This window comes from Uloborus diversus, chromosome 1 (genome assembly GCF_026930045.1).
Source record: "Uloborus diversus isolate 005 chromosome 1, Udiv.v.3.1, whole genome shotgun sequence".
NCBI lineage: Eukaryota > Metazoa > Arthropoda > Arachnida > Araneae > Uloboridae > Uloborus > Uloborus diversus.
In genome coordinates, this window is record NC_072731.1 from 252,698,359 (window position 1) to 252,710,614 (window position 12,256).

Sequence of the window (12,256 nt, forward strand, 5' to 3'; positions counted from 1 at the left end):
CTATTTCACTTCGCTCTGCGTGCACTTAACTAACTGTATAAAACATTTAAAATGCCAATAATGTTAACATTAAGCAAATAAATACTACACCGAATATTAATATATCTCTATTAATATTTAAAATATTAATAACAAGAACTTTATCATTTAATAATAACAAAATAAGTTTTCACTTGCAACTAAATATTACAATCTGCGTGTCAATATTTGAAATTGCTTGTATTATCATATTCATTGATTTTAAGAGGTAATTTTTTCTTGACTGGAATTAACCGCATTAGTTACTACATAGTTAAAATAGTACTTGATAGGTGGTTTTAAAAACTGAGTAAATATTTTACCATTTCACTTCGTCCCACATTCCCCTACTTAACTAAGAGAGCGTGATTTATGAATCTGGAAAATTTTCTTTTATTTTAATTTTAAACAATAACAACTGCCTAAACTCTTTATGAAATTTATTTATTAGAACAAAAAGTTTTAAATAAAAAGAAAAATTATATTAATTTTAATTTTTGGCATCTTGAATTCAAATTATGTTTTTCGCAATCACGAGCGTGTGTGTGTATGAATGCGCGCGTGTGTTTGTGTAGGCGCATGTGTGTGGATGCGTGCGTGTGTGTGTGTATGCATATGTGTGCATGTTGTGCATACAGTGCTGTGTGTGTACGCGTGTTTGTGTGTGTATGTAGGCATATGTGTTTGTGTGCAGGCATGAGTGTGTGTGTGTATGTGTGTGTGTAGGCGTGTGTTTGTGTAGGCGCATGTGTGTAGGTGCGTGCGTGTGTGTGTGTATGCATGTGTGTGCATGTTGTGCATACAGCGCTGTGTGTGTACGCGTGTTTGTGTGTGTATGTAGGCATATGTGTTTGTGTGCAGGCATGAGTGTGCGTGTATGTGTGTGTATGTGCGTGTATGTGTGTGTATGTGCGTGTATGTGTGTATGTGCGTGTATGTGTGTGTATGTGCGTGTATGTGTGTGTGTGTAGGCGTGTGTGTGTAGGATATAGCCGCAACCTGGAGACGGTTTTCGCAAGAGGAGCAGCATCGTGAGGCCGGTCGACGCGACGGTGGTGCTGGCAGAGGCAGGTGGTGGGAAAATAAAATCATAGGAATTCAAAACAGTCAATTGAGAACAATAAGCAATCGTGATTGCTCAAAAATAAATAAACAAACAAATAAAAAACTCTTCAACTTACTCTGGATCTGGATGAGCAAACAACATTGTTGGTGGATAGTTGTTTACGTAGGTACCAACACCCGAGTAAACAACCGAAGCTATTATTCCTAGAACGCACATCGATAATCCAACTTTTGGCCACCTGTAAAAATATAAAACTTTTACTGATCTTGTGAATAAATTTTCTCATAACTAATAGAACACAATACTGTTACAAATCCTGTAAATAGTAATTATTTTTATGGTTAATTTGTTGTAATCTGGCTAAAATAGACGTTTATTCCATTATTCTTCAGCAAAAATTATTGTAGTAACGTAACCTGTAAATAGTTTCTTGCAATGTACATACAACCCCTAACATTCGACTGAAGTATACGGTCCCCCCATTTCTGAATGATAAGATTTGTGAATGGAATAAAAAGAGAATATGAGAAACTGGTAGAACCGTGTAGGATATTCTGAAATATTTAAAAGCTCTTTTTCGGGAGTTTATAAATAGCCGTGAAGGCGTCATCAAAGTCAGTCTCGTTTTCGTCGTTGCTCTGGAAAGTGCATTAGCCTTTGCGCAGTGTTTTCGCGTATTTTTATATGTAACCGTTGAGTTTACGGTGTTAATTGATATTTGCATAACTGCTACGGTTAATTTAGCAGTTGCTAAGGATATTCCTTGTACATCATTGTAAATAAATCTCCTGTGTTTTCTCAAGAACTGTGTCGTCATTTAAAGAAAGTTTGAAGTCAGCACCGAGAGCGTAACAATACTCATTACTAGAAAACTGTAACACGAGTCAATAAGTCAACAGGAACAATTCTTTGACACAGTGAAAATGTTAATTCAAATTATAGTTCAAATTTAGTTTAATGCCATGAACTATCTACAAAGCCTTTACATAGAGTTCAGGAAACATTGCTTTTAATTTTGATAACAATCTTATGTTTGATTAATGTGCTGGTTGTGTGAAATAGAAAATGATTTTAAAAAATATAATGAGCATTAAATACAAAACATTAATTAAAAGAAATAGTGCTGCAATTTGGCTCAAGCTACAGGTATCTACTACAAGAAATAATGTATTAGTAAAATCCCTCTAATGTGGACACTAACGGGACAATTTTTTTTTGTCCGCAATAGAGAGGTGTTCGCAGGACAGTGGTTTAATAATGTTATTTACATTGGAACTGGTGAATTAACAAGTGTCCGCATAAGAGGGGTGTCCACCTTTGAGAGGTGTCCGTTAGGAGGGGTTTTACTATTTACATCACTCGTTTCGTAGAAGTGTTATTTGGAGTCATAATATGCCTTCTTTGTAAATATTCTACTTGTTTGTACTCATAGCGTCTCACCTATTGAACCGATTTTAACGATTATTTTTTTAATGGATAAGGGATGCTCTAACTTGGTCTCATTTCTTTGATTGATTATATTTGCTCTTTAGAAAAAGAGTTATGGGCAAAAACCCGTAAGCTTCATATAATTTCTCCATTATTGCAAAAGTTTGTTGGCATACAATTGATAGTGTGTAGGCATAAGAGCCATCTGACTCCCAACATTTTCGGGGACATTCGACCACTCCCTCCTGTAAAGATAGTCCACAGTTGAATATTCGGTACGACGAATTTCCAAAGAGGTCCCAAGAACGTTCAATGTTCTCTTAACCTGATCAAAAATAACCTAAAATTAATTTCAATTTTTGGAATATTTTGGGAGGAAAATTCTAGTTTTTCTTGGAGTTAAGGCAAGCTTTTACGACATTAAAGACAGCCTACAGTTGTGTTTTTCTCCAGTATTGTCGAAATACTTTCCGGACAGCACCCCCGAACCTTACCCATTCTCTTAACATATCCAAAGATAGCCTGAAATTGCTTTTTTCAACACTTCGATTTCGGAAAACTTCCTTGTGACCATAACCCCCGAACTTCACCAAAGAAGGCCTAAAACTGTTTTTAATATAAAAAAAAAAATCTGGAGGGAGCCCCAAACCTCTTTTCTATTAGTTTTACTAAAAATTGCCTAAAACTGCGAATTCTGAATTAACTTTTAGAAATTTTTGGTGGAGTCCTGAACTTTCTTTTGTTTTTAAGTAAGAAAATGCGGAAATGTTTCTTCTAAATTAAGTTCTTATTTTTTACTTCAAAAACTTTTGACTGTTTCTCTACCAAAGGGCGGCAAATTGAGGAACCACCCCGGGTGGCAGAAAGTGTAGCTACGCCACTGATGGTTACATATGATTTTCATTTCTGTTTCTGTTCCAACTTCAAAAATTACGTTTGAAAGAATAATCGATGGTGTTCAAAGAATATTTTTTTTTTCACTTTTTAAAGCAATTTTGAAATTGATTCTTTTTTCTTTATTTGTTCCTTCAGATTTTTTATTTATTTTTTTTTCAAAATACATTTTGCTTACTATATGGTAGATGTTAGCAAAAGTTTCTGTGTTTTTTTTATATTAATCAAATAGAAGTGCTGCTTTATTTCTTGGCACCCCGTAAAATATATTTCGCTAAGCAATATTCGTGACGTTTTTAATTTTTCATAGTTGTTTTTAAAAGCGGAAACAGTAGATTCAAAGCAATGAGTTGCAACCAACTTACCGTAAAAGAGGAATTAGTATGATGAGAGCTGCTATATAGAGCTGAAAATCTGATGCAATGTACCAACTTTGCGGTATGCACTAAAATATAAAAGAATAAAAATAAAATATCGTTAAAACTTTTATTAACCAGTCAACTAATTTAAATTATGTAAAATAATCCCCTCTCATTTTTTTTTTAAGGATGCAAAGCCTCGTTGCAATTTCATAAAATTACATAATTAATTCCGTCGAACTTACTCACAGAATTTCTTGCAAACAAAATACAACTGTATGAAACGAGCCTGCGTTTCATTTTGTTTATAATTGGACTTTGTATACTTGTCAAGTTTTCGTAAAAAAACTCTTACATTAGTGTTTTTTTTTAAATATTTAAAGTGCTAAAAATTACATAACTGAAGACAAGCAATGCTCATAAGAAACCTCAACATTAAACAAAAATATCTAACCCGATTCTTGGAATATCAAGTCTTTAAAAAGAAGAAAAGTATTTTTTCTTTCTTTTTTTTATTGTATTGCTTACTTATCTCATTAGTAACAAATATATTTTTTTTAGAATTGCTTACTTATCTCATTAGTAACAAACATTTTTCTTTCTTTCTTTCTTTTGTATTGCTTACTTATCTCATTAGAAACTTTTTTTTTTTTTTTTTTGAATTTGCATGTTCAAATAAAGTAAAATGAAGGCCTGAGCTTCTTTAAGTTTAACGTGATAAACTAATTTTGTGGTTTTTAACAGAAACTGATTTGCCGAAGAAATACGTTTCTGTTGCTACTTTAACCATTAAGTGATTACTTCAGCAAAGCTTCAAGCATTACTTTCGTACAAAGTAATGCTCTCATGCTGTGAATTTTCTACTATAATTGCTCATACTATGGATAGTATACAGACATCAATAGGAAAGCAATGCGCATGATTTTATTGTGACGTGACGATTGATGGCAGCGCTGTAGAACTAGGGGGAAATGGGGTAAAGGATCTGCTCTTTGAACGCAGCTGGTCGTCAGTTTGCTCCGAGTAGCGTGAGCGGAAAGACGTGCCTCTGTGTGACGGTCCCGGAAGATTGTCCCGGCGCCCGAAATGCTTGGCGCCCAATGTTCCCGACGCCCAAAATGCTCGGCGTCCTTGTTCCCAGCGCCCAAAATGCTCGGCACCCAATGTTCCCGGTGCCCAATCTTCTCATTTGCTGCGTGAAGTTCTTTTCAACTTTTTTAACACGGCACGTCGTGCGATGGAGCGTTCGCTTGAACTATGAGACGCTATAAAGTTTTGCGTAAATTCAAGAGGCCTTCAAGGACGATTGCATTTCAAGGTCACAGTTCGGGAGGTGGCACAAGGCGTTCAAGGAGGACCGGGAGGAGGTCGCCGACGAACCCGGTTCTGGACGCCCAACAACGGCCAGATCCGACGAAAACGTGAATCGTGTGCACGAAGTTTTGCATTCCGACCATGGATTGGGCATTCAGCAAATTGCTGACACATGTGCAAATTCGCGGTACATGGGATAGTGATCGAGGATCTGCAAATGCGCAAGGTCTGCGCGAAGCTTGTGCCGAAAGTGTTGACGGAAAATCAACTTATGGACCCAGAGCAACGCATCCGGTGGTCCCCCACTCCCGTTACAACCCTGACTTGGCTCCATGCGGCTTCTTTTTGTTTCCCCGACTCAAGAGAGTTCTGAAAGGAAAACATTGGGATGCCTTGGTAAACATCCAAAACCACGTTACAACATTCCTGAGAGACGTTCCAGTCGAGGAATTTCAGGGGTCCTTTGAGGCGTGGCAAACACGTCTCCACAAGTGTATTGATGCAGGAAGACAGTATTTTGAAGAAATTTAAACATTTGTACAAATACCATCAAAAAATCCATTTTCCCCAGAAAATGCGCGAACCCTGTATTTACATGTCGGCTATGAGACTTCGCCACAAAACCAACATTTTAAGCATGTGGCTTACAAAAAAAAAAAAAAAAACTGAACTTCAATGCGTATGAAATTTTAATGAGTGCGGATTTTTGTCGAGTAATCTCAGAAAAAGTAAATAAAATATAGTTGCAAATATTTAAGAACTTTATTGAGTAAACTGTTTAAGGTTAAGGAAACTATAAATAGGAATTAAAATAAAAATACATACCATTCTCTCCGCGTCATAAAAGTTGTTAATAAAGACTAAGTTTGACCACCAGTTATCGTAGCAATAAGTGATGTATTTGTCCGTCGTATCGTGCCAAAGTGGACCAGATCCGAGCAGGTTTCCCAGGAACATAAACATTATAACACAAGCGTACACTGGAATTATTCTGCAAAAAGAAAAAAAAATTCAATAGTCCACTTTTTATTGCATGGTTAAATAATAATTTGAGGAGTAAAAAATATTTCAATTTAACTATGTATATATGTATGTGCGGAGTGAATCGAAAATTATTTGTACTTTCTAATAATCAACAGTGTGTAAGGTAAAACGAGAAGAGATTACACTGAAGATGGCGTATAAGTTGAATAAACGCGCAGAGAGTTCATCCAGATGTACAAGAGCAATATTTGAGTATGCAGATTATGAGTGCATGCTGGTTGTGCAGATCATTTTCAAACGAGCTGATGAGTGCATCAGTTCGTTATCCATATAAAAATGTGGAGAACTTCTCAAAAGTTAATATTACAAACTAACCTTTAAGTATTTTTTTTTCTCCTTTTGTACTTCTTTATTAAATAAAATACACTCACCTCCAAATCCTGTGAAATATGTACAGTTTTATATTAAACGGATGTCCTTCTTGTTTCACCAATTTTATAGTGAGGTAGCACACTAGCAAACCCCTGCAAAAGAAAGTTAACAATTTCAAAAAAAAAAACCATGTGCTTCAGAGCATTATGCTGTGATCAAGCTCATGTAATGGCAGAGTTACGATAACCTTTTTAATGACAACTTAACGTTTTTATAATTATAATCATTTTACATCATCTGACATTAAAGTTTGGTGAATTATCGTGTAATATTAGCGTAGATGAAACATTAACGACAGTTGCATTACTGTCTTTCGAAATAGTCACCTGCCATAACCTTGCAAAGCTGAGATCTACTCTATACATGTCCTGGAAACTTTGCAAGAAGTCTCCTTTTGGGATGGAGTTGCAAAAGCCTCGTTACGTTTCGCTGAACGTCAGGGATGTCGTCAAGTTTCTTTCCTTTCAAAGCGAGTTTGAGTCGTGGGAATAGGAAGAAGTCCGGAGGATTGAGATCTGGCGAGTATGGTGAATGTTTTATTTGTATCACACCTTTGTTTGCGAGGAACTGTTGGCTGCACTTGAAATTGATATTTTTCTCATTCATTTTCCTGTTCGCAGTTAAAAATCAACGCACTGAACAAGAACTCTGTAAAACAAAACTTACGTGGTGCACAAACAACGCTCAACTGAACAACGGTTTGGGCTGATGGTTAGTACCTTCCGCTATGCAGGGGCAGAATTTTGTTTTGCCAGTGTTGCTAGATCTGCCGTTCTTTCTTCATTCACTAAGCCTTATTGTCAGAGGTCGTTTATCAAACAATTCTATTTTTACGAAAACAATGGCAACAACATTTAATGTTTATATAAAAAGCAAATTTCTGGATACAGGTTGACTGACAAACATTCGTATTGCACTATATTTTGAGTTCCCGATTCGCCGCATATCTCTACACAGAAGTTCGGAAAATTTTAAAATTTTGGTAAAAAATAAGCATATAATTACATAAGAAGCATTTGGAATTATTTTTTCACATTTAAATGCAAAGGCTCTAAAAGTATAAAGATTTTGATGATAAAATAAATTTCTAAATAACTTACCCCATGAAGAAAAATGTATCTACCGCTACAGAAGCATTGATTACAGCTTGAAAAGCAAAATCTTTGGCATAAGCGCGGACTTTTTCCAAACCGCCTGAAATAATACGAAGAATAGTGTATTTTTATTAAACTTTGATAAAGTCGTATACATAGCAAATTGAAATCTTCTTTGTTGAAATGAACTGCAAAAGTTTATAAATATTGAAGAATTATACGAACATCTTTTGCTTCTGATTCATTACATAATTTATCTCAAACAAAAAAACATATATACTATATATATATATATATATATATTCATTTCAAATATCATCCCCTCTTTAAAATATTGAAAGGTATGATGAAAACTGAAAAACGGGGGAAAGACGATTAATGTAGTATCGGCGAAACTGGGGAGGACACCCGAAAAAAATCACACAATAGAAATCAGGAAAATATATAGGAGTAGTAAAGAAGTTAGGATACGGTAATTCGTTCAAATTCCAATTCGAGTGAGGTCAACAATTCTTAAATGAAGTCAAACATTTCCCTTATAATCCCGATCCCCGCCAAATGGTGGTCCAGCGCTACGCCGGCTATCAAAATTATTGCACGGCTTCTCTTCCAGCACTGTCCCTCCTGAATAAATAAGGAGAAATATGCCTAAAATTTTAAAGGCAATCGTCCCAAAATAGAGTCAACAGTCACTACAAAAATCTTCATCAGTAAAAGGTCAGATAGCATTAAAAAAATATTGAAAAAAAAGGAACAATATCCTCCATTCTCGCCATTAAAATGCACAAAATTCTAATTAGAATCATTAATCCTTAAAAATACACAGACAAAAAAGAAGGTGAAAAATGAAAGTTAAACGCTTCGTAAAAATTTTAAAAAACCGCAAATGCGCTAACGTAGTTGCAAAGCGAGAGTGGAAATTAAAAAAAACGAATTTTGGGGATTAATTTACGTCTTTATGGTACCTTTAATGTTATTTGAGTGTGTTGTGATCTAATTTGGCGGATCAATTTTAACTTCAATACCTTCCTTAGGGTATTTCATGATTTTTTTAAACCAAAATTAATTTGGCGGAATTTTTACAATTAAATGCAGCTTTGTAATGACTGTAGCGCCGAGATATGTGAACAATCGTCACGACCACGTTATGCAACTCTGTCCACCAAATGAGTTCTAAAAATGTCATTTTATTTAATTTATTTTTTTTTAACTTTTGCAATTGAAAGCAACGTTAATATGTGGGGTAATAATTCAAAATTCATTATTTATCGCCAAAGAACCACATTACCATACATTCGCCAGAGAATTGCCAAGTTTAAGAAACGTAATGTGTTAAACATAATTGCATAAAATGTTTGCTTAATGTTGTTTGTTATGGATATTTCGATAATTGGGAATCTGGCGCAGTCGTCTCTTTTTGGCGTAACTAATTCTATTTTGGTAACCCTGCTGATTTATAGTAACCCTATGTGAAACTATGTTACCGTTCTCTTTGTTTAGATTTGTAATGAAAAATTCCTCTCGCGCAGGTGCTGGGGCCAAAAATTTAAGCCAATGAGGAAAAAATCGCCATATTCCCCAATTATCGAAATCCTTCCCTGTTCCTGGCGAGAGAAATAAATCGGGGATATCTCGATAATTGGGAATGTGGCGGTCTTTTTTCATTGATGTCAATCTTTGATTCCAGCGCCGGCGCGAGAGGTATTTTTCGTTAGGATATTTGTAAGAAATATCATATATCACTATGTGTACAATGAAAAGTAAAATATATGTAAATGTACAGCTTTTAGAGAGCCAAGAAAAAACGTGGTCCATCTCTCTCGGAATTACCCTTTGTGAAAAAAAAAAAGAAAGAAAGACAGAAAGAAAGAACATTATAAGGTCATGGAAAAAATTACAAGGTCGAATAAAGAGCCAGTAAAACTAGATCTTATACAAATTGCTCGGATGGGAGAGCAATTAAAATCCAAAGAATGCAAATTGGTTGTTGATTAAAATACATTTTAACTAAAATCGATTTAATTAGACGAACTAAATGGCATACCAGACGTTTAATCTTAACTGCTGATAGAAAAAAGTTAATGCTTATCAAATGTTTTGGGGAGATTTACAAATTTTTTACCATTGGAAAAAGCATGAAATATATATAAAACAAAAAAAAAATCATTTAAGGTTACTTTAATCTTTCTCCGTGCTCTTGACAAAGATTCCCTTACCAAAAAGAATTACCGATGTGAAAAACGCGGGAAAAAACGTGGGTAAGAAAGCTGGTGGAATGAGTGACGCTGTTATTTCCTGCTCAATCGGGGGGGGGGGGCCTAAAACGGAAGGGTAATAATCAAATCAAAAGTCCTCCAAAGCATGGTAAATACAAGGATTTTGGAAGACCAAAAGCATTTTCAAGAAGACAAAAATCGATCATATTCCGATGTGCGTGCGAAATTCCGCCAAAATGATTTGTGCTTTAAGCCAACCATGCAATCGATCGTACAACTTATGCTTCTTTGATCAAGAAGCATAAATCATTTGGGTTACGAATATGATAATCCTCATAAAATATAAGAGCCAAAATCACTGATCAAGTAACGCTCTGACGTCACCAATAATGAAACTCGCGCCACAGCATGCGTGGCGGCATTATTTCATTGCTGAAGCACCAAAAATTCAGTAAGTTATTTATAATTTGATAATATTTTTTGGCCATGTTTGACATGGGGGATAATATATTTGGCATTTTGACAAGGCTGCTGGATCCGGTCGGTCAACAATGAACGCTATCTACTGGAGTTTAGGGTTAATCCACTGGAGTTATGGTTAATCCACTGGAGTTATGGTTAAAATTTTAACTATCAAAATATCCCAAAACAGGCAATTGCTTCGTTCAAATGTAGAAGCAATTTTCATCCGTCATTACTTTGACGGGCGATTTTCTTGTAACAAATAATTATAAATAAATAATAATAACAATTCATAATATGTAAAAATAATCATAATAATAATTATTAACACTGAATATATAACGGAAATACTAATAAATACATACGAAACATTTGAAAGTTCACGGTAAGGTAGGTATGTCCCAAAACAACCCACGACATGCAGAGGAAACGAACTCCATTTAGGCAAGTCAAATGGTCAGAAGAACTTTTTGTGTCGACAAACTTCCTGAAGTTCGTAAATAAAGAAAATGCCAGTAAAGCTTTTACACACGTTCCTGAAAGAGAAAATATTAAATTTTAATTACTTTTATCAAGAATTGTTTCAGCAGAATAACTTACAGAAGAGCGTTTGGAAATAATGCAAGGGAAATTGTTGTGCTGTTATCTCACATTGACGAGGGAAATAGTGGGGTTGTAAACCAAATTGCAGTAATAGCATAAAGTAAAAAAATATACATTGAATGGCCCCGTAAATGGTAAAAAGGAGATGAAATATAAGCCGGAATTATGGGATACAGCGGTGCAATGATGAGCGAGGTTACGATAACATGATCGCTTCGTGAGAATAGTTTTCACCAATCTTGAAAAGGGACCAAATAAAGCAACTGGCGGATTTTTTTGCATTTTAATTCATCTTTTATTGCAATTTTAAAAACATGCTTCATAAGCTTGCAACAATATCTAAGTTTAAATTGACAACCAACTGAGATTCAGTAATGGAATGTTTTGAGTCAAGATATATCTCAAAATACTCAGCAAGAAGCTAAGGATCTGAGGATACAGCGGTGCAACTTCAAGCTTCAATTTCTTGGTATGACAGGGCCTCTCTATGTAATTTGTTCACTCTATGGGTAATAGGAGGTTTCGACAAAATGTAACTTTTTTTGCATTCAAATATCAATAAGAATGAATAAGAAGCAACAATAAAAATAAAAATTTAAAAAAACCCCGACTGAGTCGCAACTGTAGAATCAAGAGGAAAAATTGAAAATCCTTTTAAAAAGCCTTATATTATTAAAAATCAATGTCAAGTATTTTATTTGTTAACTAATAGAAACCGGCAACAGATACAATTTTTTAAATCATTGCTTTTAATTTCCTGTTCGGCCAACAATGAATTCGGTGATCAATCGCGTGAACAAAGGCATGGCCTTTATTAAAATCTGCTTTAAAAAACCGTTATAATTCGAATTCTATGAAACATGAAAGTTCCAAACACATTCTATCAGACGCGGAAAAAAAAAATCTCTTTATTTTGGTATTAAAATTTTAAATATTTTAACTATGTTTTCACTGCAAAAATCGCGAAAAACCTTTTTAAAGGTTTTTTAATTAATATCTTCGGTAATTAATGTCATCCAAAGATGCAACCTAGCTAAGAGCACTCTCGATCAACTCTACTTTCGAACATATTTTTTTTTTCTTTTTTTTTTCAAAATCGGTACATCCGTTTAGGCGCTAGAGTGCCACAGACAGACGCACAAATACACAGATATACACAGACACACAGACACGTCAAACGTATAACCCCTTTCCTTTGTGTGTCGGTAGTTAAAAAGAGCAGTTAGTTTCAACCGCGTTTGAGATCACTGACGAGAAATAGACATGAATATCGTCTCTTAGATTTACATAGAAAAAAAAATAGTATTTATTCAGCTTTTTTTTTTGAGCAATCACGATTGCTTATTGCTTTCATTTGACTGTTTTTGATGTCCTATCATTTTATTT

General features: G+C 34.8%; 1 protein-coding gene across 1 annotated transcript in view; it reads right to left on the reverse strand.

Annotated features, from left to right (window-relative positions):
- Positions 1–12,256, reverse strand: part of LOC129220032 (nose resistant to fluoxetine protein 6-like) — a 56,673-nt gene that overhangs the window by 7,936 nt on the left and 36,481 nt on the right. Inside the window, exons 6-11 of the mRNA XM_054854368.1 lie at positions 10,633–10,803; positions 7,596–7,689; positions 6,495–6,587; positions 5,905–6,070; positions 3,772–3,851; positions 1,200–1,322 (exon numbers count right to left, since the gene is read on the reverse strand). Of these exons, the coding sequence (XP_054710343.1) occupies positions 1,200–1,322; positions 3,772–3,851; positions 5,905–6,070; positions 6,495–6,587; positions 7,596–7,689; positions 10,633–10,803 (727 nt within the window). The remainder of the gene's footprint in view (positions 1–1,199; positions 1,323–3,771; positions 3,852–5,904; positions 6,071–6,494; positions 6,588–7,595; positions 7,690–10,632; positions 10,804–12,256) is intronic.